Source organism: Periplaneta americana, chromosome 4 (genome assembly GCF_040183065.1).
Source record: "Periplaneta americana isolate PAMFEO1 chromosome 4, P.americana_PAMFEO1_priV1, whole genome shotgun sequence".
Taxonomy (NCBI): domain Eukaryota; kingdom Metazoa; phylum Arthropoda; class Insecta; order Blattodea; family Blattidae; genus Periplaneta; species Periplaneta americana.
The window spans coordinates 69046871-69071940 of record NC_091120.1 but is presented as its reverse complement, the minus strand read 5'-3'; the positions used below and the strand labels follow the sequence as shown (position 1 = coordinate 69071940).

General features: G+C 34.2%; 1 protein-coding gene across 1 annotated transcript; it reads right to left on the bottom strand.

Moving 5' to 3' along the window:
* Window positions 1-1396: 1396 nt before the first annotated feature.
* Window positions 1397-24853, bottom strand: LOC138697863 (general odorant-binding protein 56a-like). The gene is made up of 7 exons (XM_069823440.1): window positions 24699-24853; window positions 22757-22841; window positions 11375-11427; window positions 9426-9461; window positions 3956-4070; window positions 3302-3369; window positions 1397-1581 (listed from the first exon to the last, which is right to left on the bottom strand). Exons 1-7 carry the CDS (start codon window positions 24753-24755, stop codon window positions 1537-1539), a joined length of 459 nt encoding a protein of 152 aa, XP_069679541.1. The 5' UTR covers window positions 24756-24853; the 3' UTR covers window positions 1397-1536.
* Between the last annotated feature and the right edge of the window lie 217 nt (window positions 24854-25070).

Genomic DNA, 25070 nt, shown 5'->3' with positions numbered 1-25070 from the left:
GATATTTAAATATAAATTTGTTATATATTCTTGGGCCTAAATTACTGCTATGATTAAATACTGTAATAGTGTTGCATTTTGGTTCAAATAATCTTAAAGAATTCATACTTTTTGTTTTATTACTATGAGAATACAATTAAAAATTATTTCGATTTTTATGTATGAATTTTATTAATACAATATAATAAATTTGTCTTACGTTAAGTACATTAAAGTCTATAAACAAATTTTGAGATGGAAAATCAATAGGTTTATGAAGACATATTTTAATTATTTTCTTCTGTAATAAATAAAGTGGATTAAAATTGGATTTAAATGAGCTACCCCATCCTATAATTCCATACATAATCACCGATTGAAATAAAGTTAAATATATTGTACGTAATAAACTTATTGACAAGTAATTCATCAATAAAACAAAATAATATAATATTTTACGTAATTTATTACAAAGGTAATTAATGTGTTGGTTCCAATTTAAATGATTATCGAAAATTATGCCTAAATACTTAACTTCAGAGGACTCTTTAATAATCGGACATTTACGCTGTATAAGACAACAATCAGAATTATGAATTTAATACTTAATATAGATGTAGGAGGTTTGTTACATTTTTCAGATAATGAGAATGGAATAATTATAGTTTTATTTTCGTTGATAGAAAGATAATTTATGTCAAACCATTTTTTATTAATTTAAGTCCATTATTTGAATTATTATATGCATCATACCAGGTTTTTGCACCAAAAAGTAAAACTGTGTCATCCGCATAAGAATAGTGAACACCATTGTATTGTTGTAAGTCAATTTTTAATAAGTCATTAATATATATTAAAAATAGAATTGGGCCTAGAACTATGCCTTGGGGAACACCTATATTAATAATTGAAGGTTCACTTGAATAATTGTCAATTTTCGTTATTTGAATTCTGTCGTTAAGATACGATTTTAGTAAGTTTAAAGCATTACCTTTGATTCCTAATACGTCTAATTTATCAATTAAGATATCATGTTTCACTGTATCAAATGCTTTTCTTATGTCCAGGAAAATATCAATACATTTGTTACCTTGATCAAATTCTCTAACAATTTTTTTATTAACTTGTTATATTGCATTATCTGTACTGAATTTTTTTCGAAAATCGAATTGATTATCACTTAATATATTATGTTTATCAAGATAATTCATTAATCGAACTTTAATACATTCTTCTAGCAATTTTGAAATACGTGAAAGTAATAATATTGGTCTATAATTGTTCATATTTCTTTTGTCTCCTGTTTTAAAAATAGGTTTCATAATTGCTTTTTTTAATATATTTGAGAATTTACCATTTAGAAAACATAAATTAAAAATATGAGTTAGAGGTTTGGCAATATAAAATAAAACAATAATTCTTTTCATGTACATACATGTTTTTATTTTCATATTTTTAAAGTTTTACAATAGCGTTGCAAATTACTTATATTTTATACATATAACAAAACAAAAGCATTGTCTCGTTACCAGATGTCAGTTTGACAGGGTTCAATTCCTACTCAGAGTAGACTTTTGCGAGGTATTCTCTTGCTCCATCAGTCTGGAAAGCAAATAAATTATACTCATACAAATATACTGCACATTGTACGTACAATACAGGGTGGAAGGGGACCGATGCACCAATATTTAAGTGGTGAGTTTTCATATTAAATGTAACAAAACTTCTATTACACTTTTCCTTCGATGAAGCAATATTGTGCAGGAAAAAAAATAGTCTTTACCCAATGTTTGCAGCGTTCTATTGAGGTGATGGCCGGAGAGAAATGGATGATTACCTACTATACAATCAGATAGGTAAAATAACGTGAAGAGTTAATGTCTTGAACCTTATTTATTTATTTATTTATTTATTTATTTATTTATGCAAATTAAACCGTTTACCCATGAATTTAAATTGAATAATTGTAAAAATCGTTAAAATAAATCGTGCAACGCAGGGCACTGTCGCGTCACTGACTGAGTACAACAGAGGGAGAGGGCAAGGTAAGATGTGGAGGCCGCGCTTGCTTGCAGTACCGAGATGTTGCCAAATGCTTCATAGAAACATAACTATTTTAGAGAAAAAACTTATTTAGATTTTTCATATCTCTCGTCATGGTCTATTACTGGTTTCATTTTGGTGCAGAGGTTACAATCCGTCCTGTATATTGCATTGTTTTGGGTTTCGACTTGAATGTTTTGAGAATATCAGATAGTCATAATCATAACCAACAAAACAAAACCACACTTCGCAGGACTAATGAAACGAAGGGATTTTATTTTCGAAGTGGGAGGGATATGCAAGATGGAAGGTGTTCATTGACAGTAACGTCACAGAATAAATCGTTAATATTAGAGGAAGTTGAATAGATTTCAACAAATTTACAGAACAATTAAAAGTATTCGAAGATATAAAACCAAACGATCAAATCGATTGACATTTTAAAATACATTAGCCGTCCCAGTAATAACATAAATTTATGAAAATTGATCTTTAAATCGTACAGCCAAAATAAAAATTAAATCAAATGAAATTAAGTTCTCCGAAATGTAGCTGATTTCTGTTTTTAATTCTTTCTGTCAGATTGAAAATATCTGTTCTCTAATATATTCAATTAACTGAAATGGCTGTTACTCAAACCCACGAACTTTAGCACGATTTTTGGCCAGACATATCGCCATATACTTCTGACCACGTAGCTACGGACCCACGCGTTATACTAGTACAGGGATAAAGAACTGGCGGGAGAGGGGTAAAAAGCATAGGGAAAGCGTTAGTTCCCCTTCTACAGTCCATCGGCATTGAAATTACTTATGTGGCCCGTACGCAATCACATAAGACAGACACTGAATACAAATCCCCTCCCCTACCAAGTCAATGAAGCGGGGGTGGAAGGAAGGAGTAAGTGACGTATTTCTATGAGTGACGTAACGCCACAATTATCGCCCAGTTCTGCAAGCCTGTACTAGTATCTAAACCGGTTTAAGTTTGAGAGGCGCTATTAGTCATCAGCCAAGGGGTTAAATGAAACCTTCAGCCAAATATTGGTCGTGAACTATAAACCTTGCATTATTTGTAAATAACGAAGAAAAACTACTTAAAGTTCTACGGAATGTTTACACTAGCTTAGCACTTTCATTTTTGTAATTTTTAATTCGTATTTATTAGTTAATTTTCCTAAGTTTCTAAGATCACAATTGCTCGCATATCTGGTAGGTTTTTATAGGCAGTGATCTTGCGATTCCTTTTTATACCGGTGTAACAAATTGGCAACACTCACCTCATCTTTGTGCGTGTGGAAGCATTCCATAATTTGCTTGGAGAAGACGCATTTGTCCTCCGATGTAACTGTGGAGGCACAAATTGTATATTAATGTTTGCTGTTTTTTTCCTCTCTACCACATTTAAATTACAACTAATGTGATCAGTAAAACAAATTGTATCTTTACTATTTCTACAAAATTCATGGATATGTTGAAAAAGAGATTGGCATAGCATAATTAATAAAATATTAATGTTTACTGCAGTTTTGTTAGGCTTATTACATGTGATTTGGTACTGAAATATTGCAATATCGTCTTTATATTGAAATGAAGTATCACAATCAAAGCAATTTAGATGTCACATTTGATCCGTGATTTTGAAGAAATAGCGAAGTGCTTTGTGTGGAGTGTGGCATTGTATGGGGGCAATAACATGGACATTATGACGAAGCAAACAGTTAAAATTTTTAATCATAATAATCAACGTAAATACTATTATGTTGCTTCAACACTAATAATTATGTGCATTTAACACTGCATTCTTTGTTTGATGTTCTTGCTTTGGAGGAGTGTAGCCAATGAGTTCTACAAAATATGTATTTTATTCAGTGAAGTGTATCACTTTCGTATTCCATGAAATTAAATTAACTGTTATTAGTACATCACCGTACCTTGTGATTTACATGTATTCAGTACGTTCTCCAATTTATCTTGCTTCTCTTTCTCTGGTACCCACTCCTTTGCTTTTTCCATGAACTCTGGTATTGTCATTTTTCCATCCTTAAACTGTGGAAGAATATATGTCACAAGTATATTAAATGTCAGTTAAATTAATTTCGTTTCTGAAAGTATGTTATTACAGTATTATTAACTTATCACAGAAGTGTCGAGTTTACGTTGTGTGCTTAGACTTGTATAATATTGTTGGGTCCGTTATTGGTGGCCAATTGAAGGGTTCAGAACCATAGTGGGCCAAACGCCATTTACTAAAACCGTAGAAAACAAAGGTTAAGATGAAGTTATTACCATAATTCAATGGAGACATATAGCAATTAATATAAAGTGTACACATTAAAACTAAATGATATGTCAATCTTTATTAAACTATGATATTCACATAACTTTAACCCTTGCTTTCTCAGTTTTTAATAAATGGCGCTTGGCCTACTATGTCTCTGAACCCTTCAATTCAAGCATTTGGACTAGGGATAATAGAGGAAACATAATAGCCAACCCTTCAGATCTAGTACTACTTTGTACAGTTGTAGAGGACTTGATTGTATATATTGTACAAGTTGATAGATGCAGATATTCCCTTTGTAAACACTTGAAAAGTATCGTCGGAGATAACTACTGTATTCATCGGTTCCTTACAACTTGTAACTAACCTGGAAAATCAGACTCATGTCTTAGAAACAGCACTTGACGAGAAAGGATATTATTTCATAACTGTTATGTGTAGGTCTTAATTCTGCTCCCTAATTAAGAAACTTCGAGTCTTCGGTGCTCTCTTAATCGTTGCTGTCTGTCCCATTCCATGTCACTCATCTCACTCGTCATAGAAGAGTCAATTGTCAAATTTGGGTATGGTCAGGCGCAGAGAAGCCGTTATGGTTAATAGTGTTAAAAATAATGTCTTTTGTCTTCTATTTTTGGGATCTAATTTAGAGTTGAATTCAGACCTGAGCTTTATGTGAATGTATCATAAGGGCTCCTATTTATGCTGTGAAAGTCATCACCAGATATAATTAGTGCCGATCAAATAAAATAAATATAAAATGTAGCGGAATGGAGACTCTTGGTGGGTTGCAAGAACGCATTTATTCCTTCGTTAGCCGCTAACGGACCAATAAGTACGAAAGACTGGTTGCAAGAAACATCTTTAGCAGACGTCTCCAAAAGCCTACTCGCGAGTAAGCCCCTGAACGGAACCGAAGGCAGTACGTAATGAGCGCGTTCCGCCTCACCCATCTCCACCTGTACTGTACACAATGTTTATGCGCAAACGAAGAGCAGTGGCGGACTGCCATTATCATTGTGTTGGTTGGAGTGTTCCACCGTTTCACAATGTCTTCTAATCATGTACGTAGTACATTCAAGGATAAATAGGAAGAGATATTTTTTTGTGTTAGTGGGGAGAATGTGAAATGCTTAATTTGTTCGAAAATTCTTAAGGGTGTGTTAAAATTCAAAATGCGACGACAATTACTCGACTCTTCATAAAGAATATACAATTACAGGCATGTTGGAAATGTGAAAATAATTTATTTTGGGGTTATCTGTATAATTGTTGGTTATACATATTAATCAGTATATTACAATACGTTTACACTCAGTTACGCTCGACAAACATATAGTTTTTCGTTTAATTTTAGGTGAAATGCGTAGGCCTACAAATATTTTGATAAATATAAAACAAGAAAATACAAACAGAAATCACACACGTGTCCTCAGTCTTAAACAAAAAAAGCTTCTTGCTAGCTATGTTCTAACTTGGAATATTGGAAAATCAATGAAGCCCTTTACAGAAGCATCATTTGTAAAATCGTGCATACAGGACGTTACTAAAATACTTTGACCAGAACAAAGTCAAAGTTTAAGAAAATTAAATTGTTTCCAATTACAGTTCAGAGAAGGAATTTCAAGATTGTAAATGTAATTGAATCTGAAGTTGAAACCACAATTAACCAGTTTGTAGCTTACTCACTTGCATTGGACGAAAGCACAGATAGAAATGACAAAGCTCACCTAGCCATTTTCATCCGAGGATTTAATGAACATTTTACTGTGTCTGAATGTCTTCTAGATGTAATTACAAAATACAACTGGAGAAGATCTTTTCCAGACACTGAAAGGCACCATAGACCAGAAGAGCATGAATTTGCAATGGCTTGTGTCAATAGTAACAGACGGGGCTCCACCTTCATCTTCTTCTTCTTCTACGTCACGGTTTAGGCCTTTCATTAGCCTGTTCCGGCTCCAAATTGTTGCTGCCTCCATCTTTTCTTAGGTCTTCCTAAGTTCCTTTTTCCTCGTGGTGAGTAATTGTATGCTGCTTTTGGTATTCTATTGTTCGTCATCCTTGTTAGGTGGTTTTCCCAATTTGTTCTATATTTCACTATTGTTGTATTTAGTTCCTCTACTTTTAGTTGATGTCTTATTTCTGTATTGTGTTTTTTGTCTGTTCTTTGATATCCTGCTATTGGCCTGAGGAATTTCATTTCAGCAGCTTGTATTCTAGCTATATGTTGTGCCGTCATTGTCCATGTTTCGGATCCATAAGTAATTGTAGGAACTGCCATCGTCTTATATAATTTCATTAGAGAGTCTTTTCTGGCTTTATTTTTCAAGGTTCTTTTTAGTGTCCCTGTTATATAGTTAAACTTGTTTAACTTGTTATTTATATCTGTTTCTGTTGTGTATGATATTTCGCAACCTAGGAAATTGAATTTTGAGACTTGTTCTATTGCTTTATTTTCTAAAATTATCTTTGTCCGAACTGGATAAGAGCCCTTGAAAGCCATTGCCTTTGTTTTTCCTGATGATATTTCCATGTTGTATTTTTTTGATATTTCGTTTAATTTATATAGCATTCTCTGCATTTCGTCCTCTGTTTTTGCAATTAAAATCTGATCATCTGCAAAGGCTAACGTTTTTATTATCATATTTCCTAAATTAATTCTTCCTGTTGTTATTTGTTTCCATGATCTTATCATGTCGTCTAGATATATATTAAAAAGAGTGGTTGATAATGGACAACCTTGTCTAACTAACCTCCCTGTGGATTATCACCTTGATGAGGTAGGGAGGCTTAGTACCAATGAACCAGACGATCAAAACCGGGAAGCTTAGGCTTGCGGTTAGATAAGAGGTGAGGGAACTAAGAATAATCCACAACGTGGGAGCAACGGACCAATCTGGAAAGCTGCAAACACGGAAGACCACAACGGCAGATATGGCGTGGAGATGGGAACATCGAAACGGCGAAAATGGCGGAAGTGGCAACCCAATCTCTGGGGATGAAATAAGAGACCCAGCTCAGGGAAACAAGAGTGAAGACCTCAACGGCAGAAGGCGCAAGAGGCAACCCTCCCTGCGGGGTTAATACACAAGGAAGCAGGTCCATAGGCTTTGAGGAGGCAGCCCCTCCAAAGGACTAACCCTGCAGAACGTTAGTACCGTACTCAGGGGACATTTAAAAATACTTACAAGCTCCAAAGAGATAGCCACCTTCATAATATGCCAAAATAATATACAAATGTATATTTCTTATTCTTTTGATGTTATTATTTGTAAACATAAGCAGACCGTTGCCGCGATCCCCCACTGATCGCTCCCATCTGTTGGGGTACGAGTCTCTTCCCCCTCTCTAGCCTTACAGCACACTGTGTTCGGCGGGCAGCGTCGAGAGCACGAATGACGATACGCTTTTTGGAGACCTCTGATCTTTAGTGTTATTGGTCCGTTAAGGATTCACTAATTTAGAGATCTGATTTTCCTCCTATAATAATATTTATTCCTCCGTTAGACAACCATCTTATGTACATTTTGTGTATTGACGAGTAGTTTATTTAATATACACACTTAGAATTTGTACCTCCATTTCCCATGATCATTAGCAGCTAAAAGGTATATCAATAAACTCTACTAATGCATATCATGTGTCAGTACACTATGTTTCATTCTGAAAACGCATAGGCGAACTGGAGAGGTCTACTTGTTAGCCATCGATGTACGGTAATTTCATTCATTCATTCATTCATTCATTCATTCATTCATTCATTCATTCATTCATTCATTCATTCATTCATCCATATCCATCCATCCATCAATTCTTCGAATAGCGAAGTTATTATTTGTTTGCTTATTACAGACTCTAGTTCATCGTCTGACGACGAGATTATGTGCTCTTTAGTCTGTCTTTTTATTTTCTATAAAATCAATGCACTCGTGCTCTGTTTATATTAAAAAATAGTCATATTTATCTTTCTTACTGAAGCTTTTATTCCTGCTTTCTTTCTGGTCCGTATTAGTCTATATTTATTACAAATTTTGACCAAAATAAAATCAATTTCTTACATCAGTTTAACAGCCGATGTTCACTTTTTATTCATTCACGTCCTATTGCGTCGCTTGTGAAATACAAAGATGCTGGGTTAACGATCCAATAACTAATGACCCATTAAATTCCTCTTCTGCAACCCGACAATTCACTAACTTTAAAGATTCACTAACTAACATTTATTTTTATATGTCTGTTTTCTTGCAACCCAGCATCTAACTCGGTTCTCCGACATATTGGTCAGTCTTGTTACCTCGAGACAAGACATATCTTCGTAAGGGTTCAACTTCATATAATTCTTTTTAGAAAATAGTATTCTTGAAATAATGGCGTAACTTGAAATTTAACATCTTGAAAACCGGGCTATTAACCGAATGGACTTCAAAATGTTTAACGCCTCGAGAATGGTATTTATTTTCTATTAATACATATTCCGAGATGGAGCTTTGCTAATACGAGTATATTGTGTAAAAATGCTATTGAAAATATTGAAAGCTTAGTAACTGTGAAACACAAGATGGACTTAGGACCAGGCATTTCAATATAGAAGATATTGAAACAGAAGCGTGTCCTTAAGTATTACCTAGCAAAGAACATCACCCTATATAAAAAAGAATGAATTAAGTGTACCAGAAAACGAGGAAATCCGGGTTACTATGTCAGCGCAAGAGACAAAAGAACAGCATACAAATTACAGGATGTCAGTCATAAATAAACCGGACAGGTGTCTTGCTTATATATTATGATGTAACTATCCCAGCCAATGCCAAACTATAAACCACAATATTTTAATCTTCGATATTACCATAACCTTTCCAAAGAAATAACACAAGGCATGCTGGTTAAAAGTGTTATTCCATACTTTCTCTAAACCGCTCAGAAAGGCTCAGAAATGACAATCAGCTGAAGTACTTTTAAGAAATTCTGTAATAAGAAAATTGAGAAGGTCTTGCGAAATACAAGATAATTTAGTTAGTAAATATAATAATAATAATAATAATAATAATAATAATTCAACATATTTCTTTTTACATTTTCAAATTAACTCTGCCTAGTCAAATACGTAATATGGAACTCACCATGTTAAGTCCTTCGAACACGCACCCAGTAAAACACTGTAAGTAATAAAATACAGTTTAATATAATGCTGATGTTACACTATTTTGTCGTATTCTGAGGTTGAATGACCAAAAACAGTTTTGGTCGTCATACATGTTCAGAGTAGAAGGTATTCAATGACAATCCTTTTAAGAGATGAATCCTGAGCATATTATGAATAGAAAATTTCACTACCATTTTGTTTCTTTTTTTTCTTATATTTCCCGTAAGTAATTTGCTTAATACAGTTTGATTTAGGGTTGCCAACTCAGGTAAATAAAATTACCGCCCATTTTACACACCAAAGTTTGGATGAATATATATCCTTCATTTAGTGTTCTTCCCAAAGGTCTTTCACTGCAAACCGAGCTTTCTCCAATATTTCCTATTTTCTGCCTTCCTCTTTATTTCCTCAGATGATCCATATATCTTATTTTTGTCTATCATCTGATATCTTCTTTTACCTCGAACTCTTCTCCCGTTCACCATTCCTTCCAGTGCAACCTTCAGTAGGCAGTTTTTTTCTCAGTCAGTGACGCAACCAATTCATATAATATACTAAATACAGATTTGAGCAGAAAATAATAATACATTCAGAAAAAATCTTGCTTCTGTGTTCCAAATGCACTTTTTAATTTTGTATTTTGGAGGTTGATATCACAGCCTTAAAAACTTCTTTTTCTTTTGCTATAAAGTGATAAAATTATACACAGGTGAATTTAAGATTTTCCCCGGTAGTTCAGCTTTTACTGTTTCCATACTTTGATGATTCCTCACATTATTTCACAAGATATGATAGGGCCTACTGAATGCACGCTTCACAAAAGAATTTCTTGCAGGAATAGCAAACACTTGTTGAACTACCATTTTTATTTGTGGACATTTTTCTCTGACGTATCCTTATCCTGAAAATAATTACACTATTTTATAAAACTTGTCAAATGTTCATCTTTCACAGAGGAAGAATCGACGTCATTTAACAAGCACAGTTCATCATAGAGTTTCTCCATCTAGTTGCAGCCTTAGTTTTTGTCTAATACTTAAAATTTCATCCACTTTTGGTGTACAACCATCAAGTATTTAGATTGAAGAATACGTGAAAATTCCCATATTATCTTCAGTTACTCTGAATGAAAGGTTAAAATGTCCCACAAAATATATAAAAATTCAATTTAATATATATGATGAAAGCTGTTATCACAAGTTCTCAAACTCGTTTTATAAAATTTCCGGGCAGAAGTAAGGGCTTGATACCGGTCACCGGTATTATGTTGAGATTCACCAAAATTTACGGCTGTGCCCGTGAAATACCGGCTAGTTTGCAAGCCTAATTTTATTCCATTGTCTTTCAATCACATTTAGAAATACACATTTCATAAACGTCTTTACATTAGAGTTATCGGTTACAGCAAATAATTTTGCACTAATGTTTCTGTCAGTGTTACGGTTTGAGAGTATTTCAGTACTTTCATTATTAAGATATTATAACCTTTAAGTTGTTTCCAGACGCGTGTTTCAACTTAAGATCTGACTACCGCGTGAAATAAAGGCATTCACCTCGTGAAGAGATCTGAGTTGACATTGACTACATAATCGCCCTCGTTGCTGTGCAGAAATTGTTTTCCCGTGCGTTGGCAAATGCTACTCTATTTGCTGCCTTATTGAAATGTTGACAAAATTGATTTCCGACAAAATAAAAGGAAATAACGCAAAATGGCAAAGGAAAATTCTGTTCCTCTAATCCTAAGGATTTACTCTGTGAAGATATTGCCATTTAATACCTTTCACCTTGTACATATGGGCCCTAGTGTATTGAACGTGCACTAAAGAAGATATACGCCACTAAAAATGGCATGCTTACTTATGAGTGATGATAATAGAAAATACGTCATTCACTTTATTTGAAAGAAACAGTAGGGTTTTCACTGACCTTTCCATTATCAGTCGGAGGCACATCGAATGTTTTCAAGGCATTGATGTCGCCTGAAACAAGGAAGATTGCGGTCCATTTTAAAATATATAACTAGGAACACAACACAAAGGATCCTAACCAAATTGAGAGGATATTGTCTGCAATAAATTTCTCGAGTCTGTCCATAAAATAACGACTTCTATTCCAATAAAAACTTATCTTTGAACCAACGTAATAATGATCTTCATCGAAATGATGAATGATTTGGGGAATTCTACCATGGATAAATTTATATTTCTATACGCATAAGTCTATATGCGACTGTTGTTTTGTTTGGTTCTTTTATTATTATATTTCTTAACGTTTTTGATATTATACAGGGTGTTTCACAGATAAAGTCAACCAAGTAGAAGTGAAAGCGAAACTTAAAGGAAGAGGACAGTGAAATATGGCGAAAAAGATATAGGCCTATATTTTCAATTTTTACCTTTTAAAATGCCCTTTGATATGTGAAAAATACATTACATAAAATTAAACCGTCATCCGTCCCTGAGCACGAGTTCTAGTCTTTCAGGGGTGAGCTAAAATTTTATGTTACAAGTATTTTATTTGGGAGAAGGAACTGGCCACGCTACCTCATTATCTCCTAGCTTAGTTGCCTCATGCGTGATTTCTTATTGGTGCGACGAAGTTCAAATCTGTCTTCGGACAGATGACTAAACAACAACAATAAACCCTCATTTATAGTCTTGTCGGCTACTGTGTCGTCACTTTTAAACTGTGATGTACCTGGGTTTTAAATTACCTTACATTAAACTTCAATTAAAATTTCCCGTAACTTTAATATCTTTTTTTAAATAATATTTTGATACGGGAAAAATAAATTGCATAATATTTCATGCGATTTTGTGGCCTTGACAGTTACAGTGACGCCATTTTTAAAGCTCTGCTGCACAGAGTTTTTAAATGACACTAAAGTTTGATTTCAGTTTCTCGTAGCATTAATTTTTTGCTATATTCCATATAGAAAGTTATGTATATCCGGAACTATTCATGCTGCATACTTGATATTTGGTACACATTCTTTAGACTATTAGGAAACTCTTCTTGTAATAGAAATTTGTTATTTTCTTACATTTGAAAAGCATACTTTCATATATTTTTTTTTTTGGTACGTCTGAAATTATTCATGCTTAAAGTGTAATAATTATTGAAATTGTGAAAGCCAGTATGAAAATTATGTTACAGGTAGTTTCAAGAACGTGTTTTCAGAGTGAAATTTCATTGAAATTTTGCATTTATCCTTAAAAATGGGTGACATAAGTCCATTCAAGTCAATTACTTTTTCTGGTAACTTTCGAAATTTGGACTCTATTTTTTTTTTAATTAATCTCGAATTTAATTTGTTGCCGCAATGGTAGTTCTACATACCACTGGAAATGAAAATTATGCATCAATAAGGAAAAAAATGGAAGTTTAACCATCGTCTCCCCATAAGTGGTTTAAGTAACGCATAGACCTAAAACATTTTCTTGTTTTCGCAACTGTTCAGTGAAAGTATCGAATTGTAAGTTGCATCTTATGGGACATGATAAACACTTTATTTGGCCGCACATAATGAAAAAAAGAACTGGTGATGTTAATTCTCTGGGGATCCGGAATTTTCGTCACCGATTTTTCGTCACCTGGTGATTTCGTCACATATTACATTTTGTCACTGCAACATTTTGTCACCGATTCATTTTTGTCACCACCATATTTTGTCACCAATTTAATTTCCTCATCACTATTCGCCACCACAATTTTCCCCCTTTTCTTATCGCCAGACATCGGATTCTAGGGCAAATGCCTATTTTGTTTCTTTAGGAGAAAAGTAAAAATAATTATTAATATTTGTGTTTCATGGAAATTGAAAGGTATTCAAAGAGTTTTATAGTGCCCTAAAATGCCCTAAAACGGTTATTAGAGCCTAATTTGTTAATATTCGCTCTAAAAATGCCTAACTCACTGTAAAATTTCGCATTTTACTCTTACTTTTTATAATTTATACATGCATTCACTGCGAAATTTAAGGCATTTAAAAAGTGGAAAGTTTGCTTCACACCGGCCATGAAACCATTGATAAAGGAAACAAAATGTTTTGAATCTCACGACACTCGCAATAGATTTCACCGAATTTAACATGTTTGGAGGCATACATGCCGACAAAGAACCAACTTTAGTTTTGAAGCAGGCAACAATCACAACATGTGCTGCTACCGATTCAGAGATATACTATACTATAAAAATGACTGTTTTCGGTCTGAAACCGATTAGCTGTACTGCCCTTCAGAGTGTCATAAATCACAATTTTTGGAGATAGTGTGTTTTTGAAATATTTATGAAAAGTCGTAAAACTGCGAATTAGTAGGGTAAACCGTTACAAAATATTTAAAAGAATGGCCCTCCTAGTGTTAACACTACCAGGAAATGCAACAATAAGTGGAACTTTATATTTTTGTCCAATTGAATCTCAATAACAACGGTTCATTTGAATGCTCGTTAACAGTTGCTCTTTCCCTCACCTTATTTGTGTTGAGAAGTTTTGAGCGGTAGGACGTTTTCCTGTGAAGTTTAACGCGATAATGCCGAAAAATATAAGTGCAAAATCTACATTGATCCGGCAATGGCTAACAGAATATTCAGAATTCACTTATGATGGAAAAATAATATTCTGCAAGATTTGTAGCAAACAGGCATGTAACAATAGTTGAAATATATAAATTCTATTAATTTTAATGAGTAGGCCTATAATATTTATACATTGACTGAGCTATCCTGAGGTATAATTCTTTTTAAGACCACTACACTTTAACCTTTTAAATTCCGATAGTTAAAGTATTTGCAGGTCATTAAAATTTTGATTGTTCGAACCCACTAACTTTGTGATAGAAATACGGCAATACAACAATTAGGATTTTATTTTAATTCAGTTTACTTTACATTTTTAGATTTCGCAAGAAAAGAAGTGCCATCTAAAGCAGCATGTGCAAGGAGCGGCTCATAAGGCTAAAGCTCAGCAGAAAAATCAACTGCAACAAACTTTACTAACACAGCCTACTTCATCCAATCTCAGCAGCAATTTCTATGCTGATTTAACCAGAGCGTTTGTTGCTGCTAACATTCCCTGGAATGCAATTGAAAATCCGGTTTTAAGACAGTTTTTACAAAAATACTGCAAACAAAATATCCCATCTGAGTCGACCCTAAGAAAAAATTACTTAGACAGAATATACAATGAAACTTTAGCTTCCATTCGGGAGGATATAGGTGATTCTTACAAATGGGTCTCTGTGGATGAAACCTCAGATCCTATGAATAGGTATATAGCAAATATGGTAGTAGGAAAACTTAGTCCTGATGGACCTTCGATTCCACACCTCGTATGTGTTAAGGAACTTTCGAAAGTGAATAGCCAAGCCATTGCTTATTTTGTAAATAAAGGCCTACAGTCTTTATACTCAGGTAATAGGCCTATAGACTATTCTAAAGTTCTGTTGTTTTGTACTGATGCTGCCTCATACATGGTTGCTGCAGCTCCACTTCTGAAAACATTTTATCCTAACCTCACGCATGTAACCTGTCTAGCACATGGCCTTCACAGGGTTTCTGAAACAATCCGGAATGAATTTCCTCTTGTCAATTCGTTTACTTCTAACACAAAAAATGTTTTTGTAAAGCCCCATCCAGGATTTCAATATTCAGAGAGAACTTTCCAAATATCCCACTCCCACCTCAGCCGGTTGTTACCCGACGGGGAACCTGGATTCAGTCAGTGGTGTATTATTCTAAGTATTTTAAAGAAGTGGTCACAGTTATTGATAAATTACCTGAAACTGATAGTGCAGCGTGTGTGAAAGCAGTGAAAGATTCTCTGAATGACTCACGAGTGAAAAACGATATTGCCTACATAACATCAAACTTTTCTTTCATACCTGCAAGCATTGAACAATTAGAACGTGAAAAACAATCTCTTTGTAGCCAAATAGCAATAGTAAAGGAATCTCAAGTGAACATACATTCTGCTTTGGGCGAAACTGGGAAAAAAGTTAAAAATAAGTGGGACAACGTATTAAATAAGAATGTAGGATTTTCATTGTTGGAAAAAGTATCAAGAGTGATATCGGGGGAAAGTGTAAATGCTACAGTAAGTATTGATGTTTCTATTGTACCTAATTTAAAATTTGCGCCTCTCACATCAGTTTCGGTTGAAAGAAGTTTTTCTGCTTTCAAAATGATTCTCAGTGACAAAAGGCAAAGGTTAACTGTGGAGAATTTAGAAAAAATTCTGATGGTGTACTGTGCAGATAATTGTAATAAAGTCTGAGCATGGAACTGAATTTCAATAACTTAAATTGAGTAATCTTGATATCAATAATCATTATTTCATTAGTTTCAGTATATTAAATTTGTGCAGCTCTGTTTATAAATATAATATAGTATTGTTTTTTAATGTTTAAACATACTTTTTTGTGCGTATTTTAGTGTATAACTAAAAATTTCAGTGAAAGAAATAAGTATGATACCTTGATGTGCCTAAAATGCCTATTTTCATTAAAATAGAGCCTAATTTTACAAATTTTGAGCTTATTTTAGGCGCCTAAAACTGCAATTTTTAGTGCCTAAAAATCCGATGTCTACATCGCTTCCCTTGAAACCTATATAAAATTATACGTAATATGAAACCTCCTACTTCATTGTTCATTTCGTTTCCAAGGATACATCCATTTTTTGGTTTCGAAATCTTCAAATTACAGCATTCATTGTACTCATATTGTTCATTTCGTTTGGATACATTTTTTGGATTCGAAATTCTCAGGTTGCAGGATTCAGAGGTTTCAAAATCTTCACGTAAGGTGTGGCGAAATTATTTGGATTCGTAAAAAGTAATAGAGCAAGAGATAAGTTAATCGACATATAATGAATATATGTATACAAATCACAAATTTACGTAGGCCGGAATTATATGGAGATGTGATCAGCGCGACATTTGTAATTTACTGATAACTATTTCCTCAGATAAGAAAACCGTTATAAAAGAACCTACAGAGCACAACTTCAGTGGGAATTTTGGTTGAAACTCCATAAAAATAGGATGAATGTATGCAATTCAAAACCCATGTTAATAAGTTACTTACAAATGGCTTTTAAGGAACCCGGAGGTTCATTGCCGCCTTCACATAAGCCCGTCATCGGTCCCTATCCTAAGCAAGATTAATTCAGTCCATACCATCATATCCCACCTCTCTCTAACCCATTTAATATTATCCTCCCATCTACGTCTCGACCTCCTCAAAAGTCTTATTCCCTCCGGGCTTCCAACTAACACAATTCGTTAATGCAGAGCATTAAAATAATTATACAGTGGTAGTTTTTCGCTCATAATAAAAATAAGCCTACATGTATAATTGAATAATTATTCAAATCAACTTTACGGGGCGTTATACCTGAAAGCTCGATTTAGAGCCTACATGTAATTTTCTGTATTATTTTGGTGACGAAATCCCCTCAGTCTAAAAAAAATGATAACAAAATGTATATGATGGCGAAATATGTTCAGTGACAAAATCTCCTCAATGACAAAAAACATGAAAAAATATATTTGATGACCAAAAACTAATGACGAAGAATTGGTGACAAACTATAACGGTGACGAAATTTCCGGTTACGAAATGCCCTAGACTTAATTCTCAGAATTCTTTGATGCAGTGCTGTCCACAGTGTTGGACGATGTGTCCCTAATACTCGGCATCGACTGTGGTTCTAATTAATTGGTACTGTAGCGCATTTCATATTTCCGGTAAATTACGTGATCGGTTAGAACAGCATTCGCAGAATGCTGAATTGGAAAAAGTTTTGTTTCTTGACCCCCACGGTCCCCTGATTTAACGCCACTCGAATTTTCTTTGGGATTTATAATGGAAATGACATGCTTCTCAATGATAGGAGGTAGAAAACAGCTTGTGCAAGGGATTCGTGTAACACGTATGCGACAGCACGGTGATAACTTCCTACATAGCTTAACGACACGCTGAACTAAGGTACGTTTTCCTCGGTGCGACTATTGCGATGATCGTTCAACGATTATTGTTGAACGATGAAACGTTGAACGATAATCGTTGGTTACCATTTTGCTCGGAGCGTCTACGATTTGTTGATTTTTCACTAGTCGCGTGTTTTCATTCGCAAGTCGCATCGTTCTAGGGCAGCCCTGGCGAAAATGTGATCGTGCGCTTAGTCACTGTGTAACCTGCAACGTGCATAGCACCTATGGAGGGAGGCGGACACTCGAAGGGGAAGTGAAGCAACTGTCTGACTTATTAACGGATTTTAATTTTCCTTACGTCAAGCACTCGAATATAATTTTATACAGTACAAGGCTACAAACTAATGTTTAGTACGTGTAACGAAGAAAGAAATGAATAAGAAAACATAGGAAAAATTATCACAACCAAAAATTAACTGTCTTCGGAATGTCTCTGCGACAAAGTTTCAAAATCAGGAAATGTGTCACTTACTGCCAGTCGTAGTTGATCACGAAGGTATTTGTCTGTCAGTCGTGATCTAAATTTGGTTGTTACTTTTTTCATTGTTGAAAATAATTTTTCACAAACGTAAGTTATAGCGAACATGGCTTCAACAGAGCAAGCGAATGAACAAAGCTTCGGATTGGCAAGGATTTGAAAAGTTCAACATTTATCAAGTCCTTACATCTAGCATTCATTTAACATCACATTGTAAATCTGTGAGTTTAAATTGAAGATCTAACCATATTATTCGTACAACTGCTGGAAAAGGATCGACGTATAATAATAATAATAATAATAATAATAATAATAATAATAACATTTAACCTTTTAATGTTTCATGAGTAACATGCCGTTTTATATTACACAACCGTTTTCCTCGTAATACTTGTGAACAAATCATACATTAAATATTCTCATCATATTGGCAGCAAAAAAATGCGTCCTCCCATCCTACTTTGAAACTTTCGTTTTTGTAGAGGTACATGATTTCGAGAGAGACATTGTGACGATACGCCACTCGCAGGTCACAGACAAATACAAATGGAACGGAGTTTGACTCCAGTGAGTGAGAGGGTGGGGGTTGGAAAATGCAGGAAACAAGAGAAATGCATAGCTATCATTGCGAGCCACAATGTGCTCGTGAGTCACATTTTCGCCACGGCTGTTCTAGAGGAAGTTTGTGTTTAACAGAATGAGTTTAATGAGTAGACGTAAAAGATTACTTAAATGCCTTTGATTGAGGAGATGGAAGACGACGAAATACTTCTCCATACGTATGGGATGAAAAGAGCCAACAAATACCGTCTACTTGAGATCAATAATGAAGAGAGACTGTATCAAAAATTTAGATAACTTAATTAATAGCTTAATTTCCAACTTTATTGACAAACTCAGTCCATATATTGTCCTTGACCCTTGTAGGACGCATGTGACAGCTGCCACACTTCACCACTTCCTCGAGAAGAATTTCATCATCCGCGTCAGAAAACGAAGGAGCCATGATACACGTATTTCTCACAATAAACGTTAGCGACTGACGATTATATTCAACCTTTTCCTGAACGACTATTCAAGACATATGATCGTCGTTAACGACTCTAGCGGCAGTCGCTCGAAGGAAAACAGCTCCATATGAAATACAAAGAAATAGTACTCAACGATTATCGTTGCACGATCATCGTTGAACGATCATCGCAATAGTTGCACCGAGGAAAACGTACCTTTATGCTTGCGCGGAAGAGGACAGCATTTGAAACACCTACTACACTAAATGGTAAACAAATACTGAATATAATTATATTTTATGATTAGACTATTTTTGTTAGCATTATTTAAATATGATTATCTTACATATGAACAGGCTTCGAGACTTTGGACCCGATACAATAAGTTTACTGTGCTTGTACTATAGGTTGTTGACTCGCTGCAGGTAGTGAAAGGTAGAGATGTGTTGAGGTAACAACGTTGCTATTTAGAATAGATTACGGTAGTATGGGGAAACGCACACATATGGACATTCTGAAAGTAAATATACATTATACACAATGATAATGTCAAAAGAATGTGAAAAGCATTTATTCTCCTGTCTTTTATAAGCCTTTGTGTTTAATTATGCACAGTGTTAATGGTGGAAATAAACATGTAGGAATTTTAATTTATTCATTTATCTTATTGGTCGTCTTTAGGAAGTGTAGTTACAGTACCGATTTGCAATGTACTACAAGATACATTTTCATTGTCTCAAACGTAAATCTTTTTCAGTTGTCTACCAAACACAGTTTGTACTGTGGAAAGATGCGCTCTACGTCGCATGACTTTATAGGAGCAAAACGGAAAAACCTCACATCATTGCAGTCTCTAAGAGACAGTCCTTCATTCTCGGGTGACTCAATGTCCACTAATTTGCTGTTTATATTAGGACACAATGCTCCATGTCCGTTATTTTTACATAAAATTGATTTCCACTTCTGTTTTACACGTTCAGTAACCGGTGTACTTGGTGCCTCATTAATTCCCTGTGTCATTTCCTCAACTAATTTGAGGGCTTCCGGCATCTCTTGCTCTGACTTTTCTACCCGTGTAATAGTTTCAGACACAGTTTGAAAATAGGTTTGTATGAAAACCAAATTATTCATCAGAATCTTCAAATTCAGAGCGTTTTTCTTTGCTTATTTGTTGTCATTCATTCTACAGTACCCCCATCCAATGTACGCTTTACCACTATAAGGTACTCAGTACGCCGTTATGCGGATTTCCCACTGAACTGCTCTATTGGGTCCGAAGTCTCGAAGCTTACATATGAAGCGCTGTATTCTGTCATCCACTACTTTTATGGCCAAAACATCGTTTACATACACTGTCCAACTATATTTTCTCAGTATATTATCGCTCAGAATGATCAGTTTCACCCAAGATTAACTAGACCTATGCATTACAATAGATAGGCGATCCTTTACGCAGACGAATGTAACGTCTGCTTTTCATGCTGAGCTAACAGAGGACCCGATTATTAAAAATTGTAGTTTACAACTTTCGTAAATTTAATTGTATCTCCGTCATATGTTTATATTATTTTACAAATCTTAGAATATATAATTACAAAGCAACAAAGAAGCTGTAATTAGATTACAACTAGTGGCTTGTGCAGCAAATGCTGCAAACTAAGGTAATTAGACGTTCAAATAAAAATTTTCAGATTTATTTTCAATGAAAAATACCAGACATTTTGAAAGTTATTTGCTTCCATAATAATGAAACATACTCCCCCTGAATGGTTTTTATGTCCAATACTTTTTCTTGAACCTATGTATCCTATGTCTCTTGAGTTTCAATGCGAAAACGCAAGTGACAATGAAAGGGGGATCAGTGGGTTTTTCATGTGGGAGTAAAGCAATAGCTATTTGAGGTCATAGTGGATTGTAAAAGTCAGGTTTGCTATGCTTTCGAACAATAGACATAGCATTCTGGTATAGCTGCTGCATGTAGAGATTGAAATGTAGAGGGTAATATCATTTTATCCTGCTAAGAGATCTTGTTGAAATGATCGAGATACTACAAAATGTTGTAGGTCTCTAATTTTATCAGTAAGTAATACCGTCTTTCCTTAGGAACTGTAATTTTTGTGCTCTCTCGAGTCAATACTGAAGAGAATCATGCATATAAATATCTACACCACGCCGCCATTAAGTATATGAAAAAGACTCAACCCCACTTGATTAATAACTATAAAAACATTTGATTTTTAATAACAATATTATCTTACGTAAGTTATATAATACCCGCCACTCAGTAAATTATGGAAATGAAAATTTAATTTAACACATTCTCTATATCTATTTACGTAACCCCAAAACGTTTCACTTTCATATCATCAGTATAGCATTAATATGTATAATTAATGAAAAATAATCACATCATGGCGTTAACTATAATGAAATTTCATTGCTAATGGTAATAATGTAATCAAACCACTTCAAGTTTTGTAGATTTCAATATCCAATACACAGCTGTACTCAGAAAATTACACACCGCAGAATCAGACCTGTAAATTAGCGAGTCTTCAAGTTTTTAATAACCAATTGAATTTGAACTCTAAATATGTCAGCAATCCTGCAGGTCATGGCCTTCGTGTAATAGCTATTGTTTATTGTAGTACTTGTTTTATTTTATTCTGAAATCACGGCCGTGCTGAGATTCAATTAGTTCTCAAAACTGAAGTAAGATGGATTTTGGAAAATAGGGAAATAATGTAGGAAAATTGATATTTCACTGAAAACTACTATTTTTCCGAAAAACTTTGGGTTCCAAGCTTCAAAATGAGGGGTGATTTATTAAAATCCGTTCAGCCATTTTCCCGTGATTTCCATTACCAGTTCAAATTATATATATAGATGATATATTATACTGTATACTTGAAACAAGTGGTCGAAAATAAATTTAAAATTTAGGTATATAAAATGTAATGGGCGCAAATATATCTGCAGATATTAAACAAAGTGTCTTAGAACTACAGAAGTGAGGTAATGATACATGTATCTACAGTATGAAAATATGCAATAATGAGATTATATAAATAAAGTCATGAAGTGTATACTAGTAAATGTGTTTTATAGAGAGTGAACCGTAAGTACTTTCATTAATTTCAGGGATTATTCTTTAAGATGCTTCAAACAAAAAAGTGTAATACAATTTTGGTCGATTTTGCTTCATTTTCGAAATAAAATTCTTTTGAATGAAACATTTCATAGCGTACTTTTGGAAAGCCATTGATTTAATTCTCAATGTGCTTAATGAATTTAAGAGAGCACTGCATTATGATACTAAATGATTGAAAGAATTTTAGTTTTGTCCTTGAAACATGCAGAAATTTGTTCGAAACAAATGCAACTTTTGATTCTGCAAAGGAATTTTACAGTCATACAATTGTTCCGATCGAATTTTCGTATATTTAAAGGGTAAAACTAAAATTCTTTCTATAATTTATTATCATAATACACTGCTCTCTTAAATCGACTGAGCATATTGGTAATCAAATCAATGATTTTGCCAAACACGCTTTGAAATATTTCATATTAAAATTTTTTATCACGGAAAGGAAGCAAAAAGAAGCAAAATTGTATTAATCACTTTTGTTTGACATATCTCAAAGAAAACCCCCCTGAAATTAATGACATTACTCGCGGTTCACTCTATATACTGACTAGACTCACTCAGATACGGCGCAGGAATATTCCATCACACATTTATAAAACAGTAGATCATGTTTATTACACCATAAACTTATATTTTTATTAAAATCAAAATGTAACTTCAATCATTGATAATTTCTTACCGTCAGTTGGATTGTGTTTCTCGTAGCATTCTTTCCCTGCTGTCTCGACATGTTCTTTAAATTTCTTCTTCGATTCTTCGTTTCCCTATAAATAAATGAAATGCTTGTTAAGATATTTATTACACAGCTTTCAGTTAGACTTTATATCGACTATTTATTGTTGAGAAATATGGTCTTCCATCGATAACGCTTCAATTTTTACAGATTTTAAAGCAACGAAATTTAAAAAAGAAAAAAAAAAAAGACAGCTTGTGAGTGTTTCGAGGCATCGAGATTGATCACTCCCGAAGCCCGAACGTCAAGTAGCTCTGAATCGCCATACTTGTCCACACCTGTGGAGTAACGGTCAGCGCGTCTGGCCGCGAAACCAGGTGGCCCGGGTTCGATTCCCGGTCGGGGCAAGTTGCCTGGTTGAGGTTTTTTCCGGGGTTTTCCCTCAACCCAACATGAGCATATGCTGGGTAACTTTCGGTGCTGGACCCCTGACTCATTTCACCGGCATTATCACCTTCATCTCATTCAGACGCTAAATAACCAAAGATGTTGATAAAGCGTCGTAAAATAACCTAAAATAAAAAAAAAATCGCCATACTTGTTTATACCTGACTGAATTTTTATCTATTTTGGCAACTGTTATATATGTATAAATAATCAAGTAGCATATTTGGAACATCAGCTCTGCCTTTCAGTGTATAATAATCCGTTCCCCAGTCTTTATTTAATTACTAGGCACTTATTAAAAGGCTAGGAATTTTCTTTTCATATATTTGAGATCAAGTGTGGAATCTCAAGTAAAACGATATTAACGTTATATTTTATGTTTCTTAGAAATGCAAATTTATTTGACAATTGGTTTCTTTTTTTCTACTTATATAACCATATGTAATATCATATAATAGAACCAGAACATTTTGATAATTAAGATACTGTTCTGTTTTGTTTTTTGTCTCATTTAAACATTTATAATGTTATTTATTTCAATATGTTATTTAAAGTTACGAAATCTTTCCCTGCCGACCAAATGCTATTTCGGGAATGATGAGCGAGACTCGAAGCGCACGAGAATGACGAGACGAGACGAGACGAGACGAGACGAGACGAGACGAGACTCGAAAGATAAATGCAACGAACACAGCGAGCGAGAGCGGCAGTATAACTGTGTCCAGTGTCTCCCTGAAAGTTATGGGAAAAGGAAATAGTTGGATAAAGTTTCCGAAGACTATCAATGAAATAAACACTGCAAAGTTTTATGTGAGCGCAGAGATATCAATTTTATTTTTGGCAATTGAGATTTATTAAGTAATATTTTATATTTACTGAGCAGAGAAATGAATTGTAGTTCATGATTGTCTTTTAAAAATTATCAACTTCATATTCACTTTCTAAAGACATGAAATAGGCATCGGGAGAAAAGACAAAAGAGAATCACAAAAATTTACTTGGTATCAATTTTGATGTAGGTATTTCTGTTTTAAAGGATTTAATAGAGAAATCATGCAAACATTCAGATCCTTGGCATTTTCCAGATCCTACTTGAAAACATTAGCAAAACAATATAACTTACATTTCAAAAAACGTGCTAGTATTGAATACTAAAACACAGAAACTATTGCTAAAACTTGATACTGCTAGCAGTGATCTAACTGCCCGAAGGAGCTAAGTTGCCAATTTATTCAATCTAAGGTAGGTAAATCCATATGAACATACTAAATGGGCTTTGTCGTAGCTCAGCTGAAAGTGCGCCAAATGGTGGTGCCTGAGGTATCTTAACATGCATTTGACAATGTGTTTTTATTCAATATTTCAGAAATTCGTTTTTGGAGCTTAGCCCCTTTGCAAATCTAGGTAATCAATTACTGAGGTCATTGTTAAATTGAGCATTGTTAAATTTTCATTTACTTTAGTATATAAGTAATAATGTCTTTGTTACTATGATTCTTACCTGGACGTTAGAAAATAATGCAAACAATAAAGCTATCAGACCTACACAGAACTTCATTTTGTCTGTCAGAATTTACAGTTGCAATAATTTAGTCCACACTCCCTTCTGTTATAATGATGGGCTTAGGTTCGTGTTTGTCTTTATATTCTGGGATCAAATGAATGGCGTCACCCTTCCTGACTCCAATGCAACGCGAGATCGGCTTTGTGAACCGATCTGTTGGAGGTCATTTAACATTGCAACAAAGCGTGGATGTGCGCCAGACTTTTTTCCGTCTATTGAAAAAGATTGGACGATAGAAATTTTCACTAATGTTACGGAAATTGTACACGTGGAAATTTGTTGTTCGCATAGGATAATTTTTTTATATTA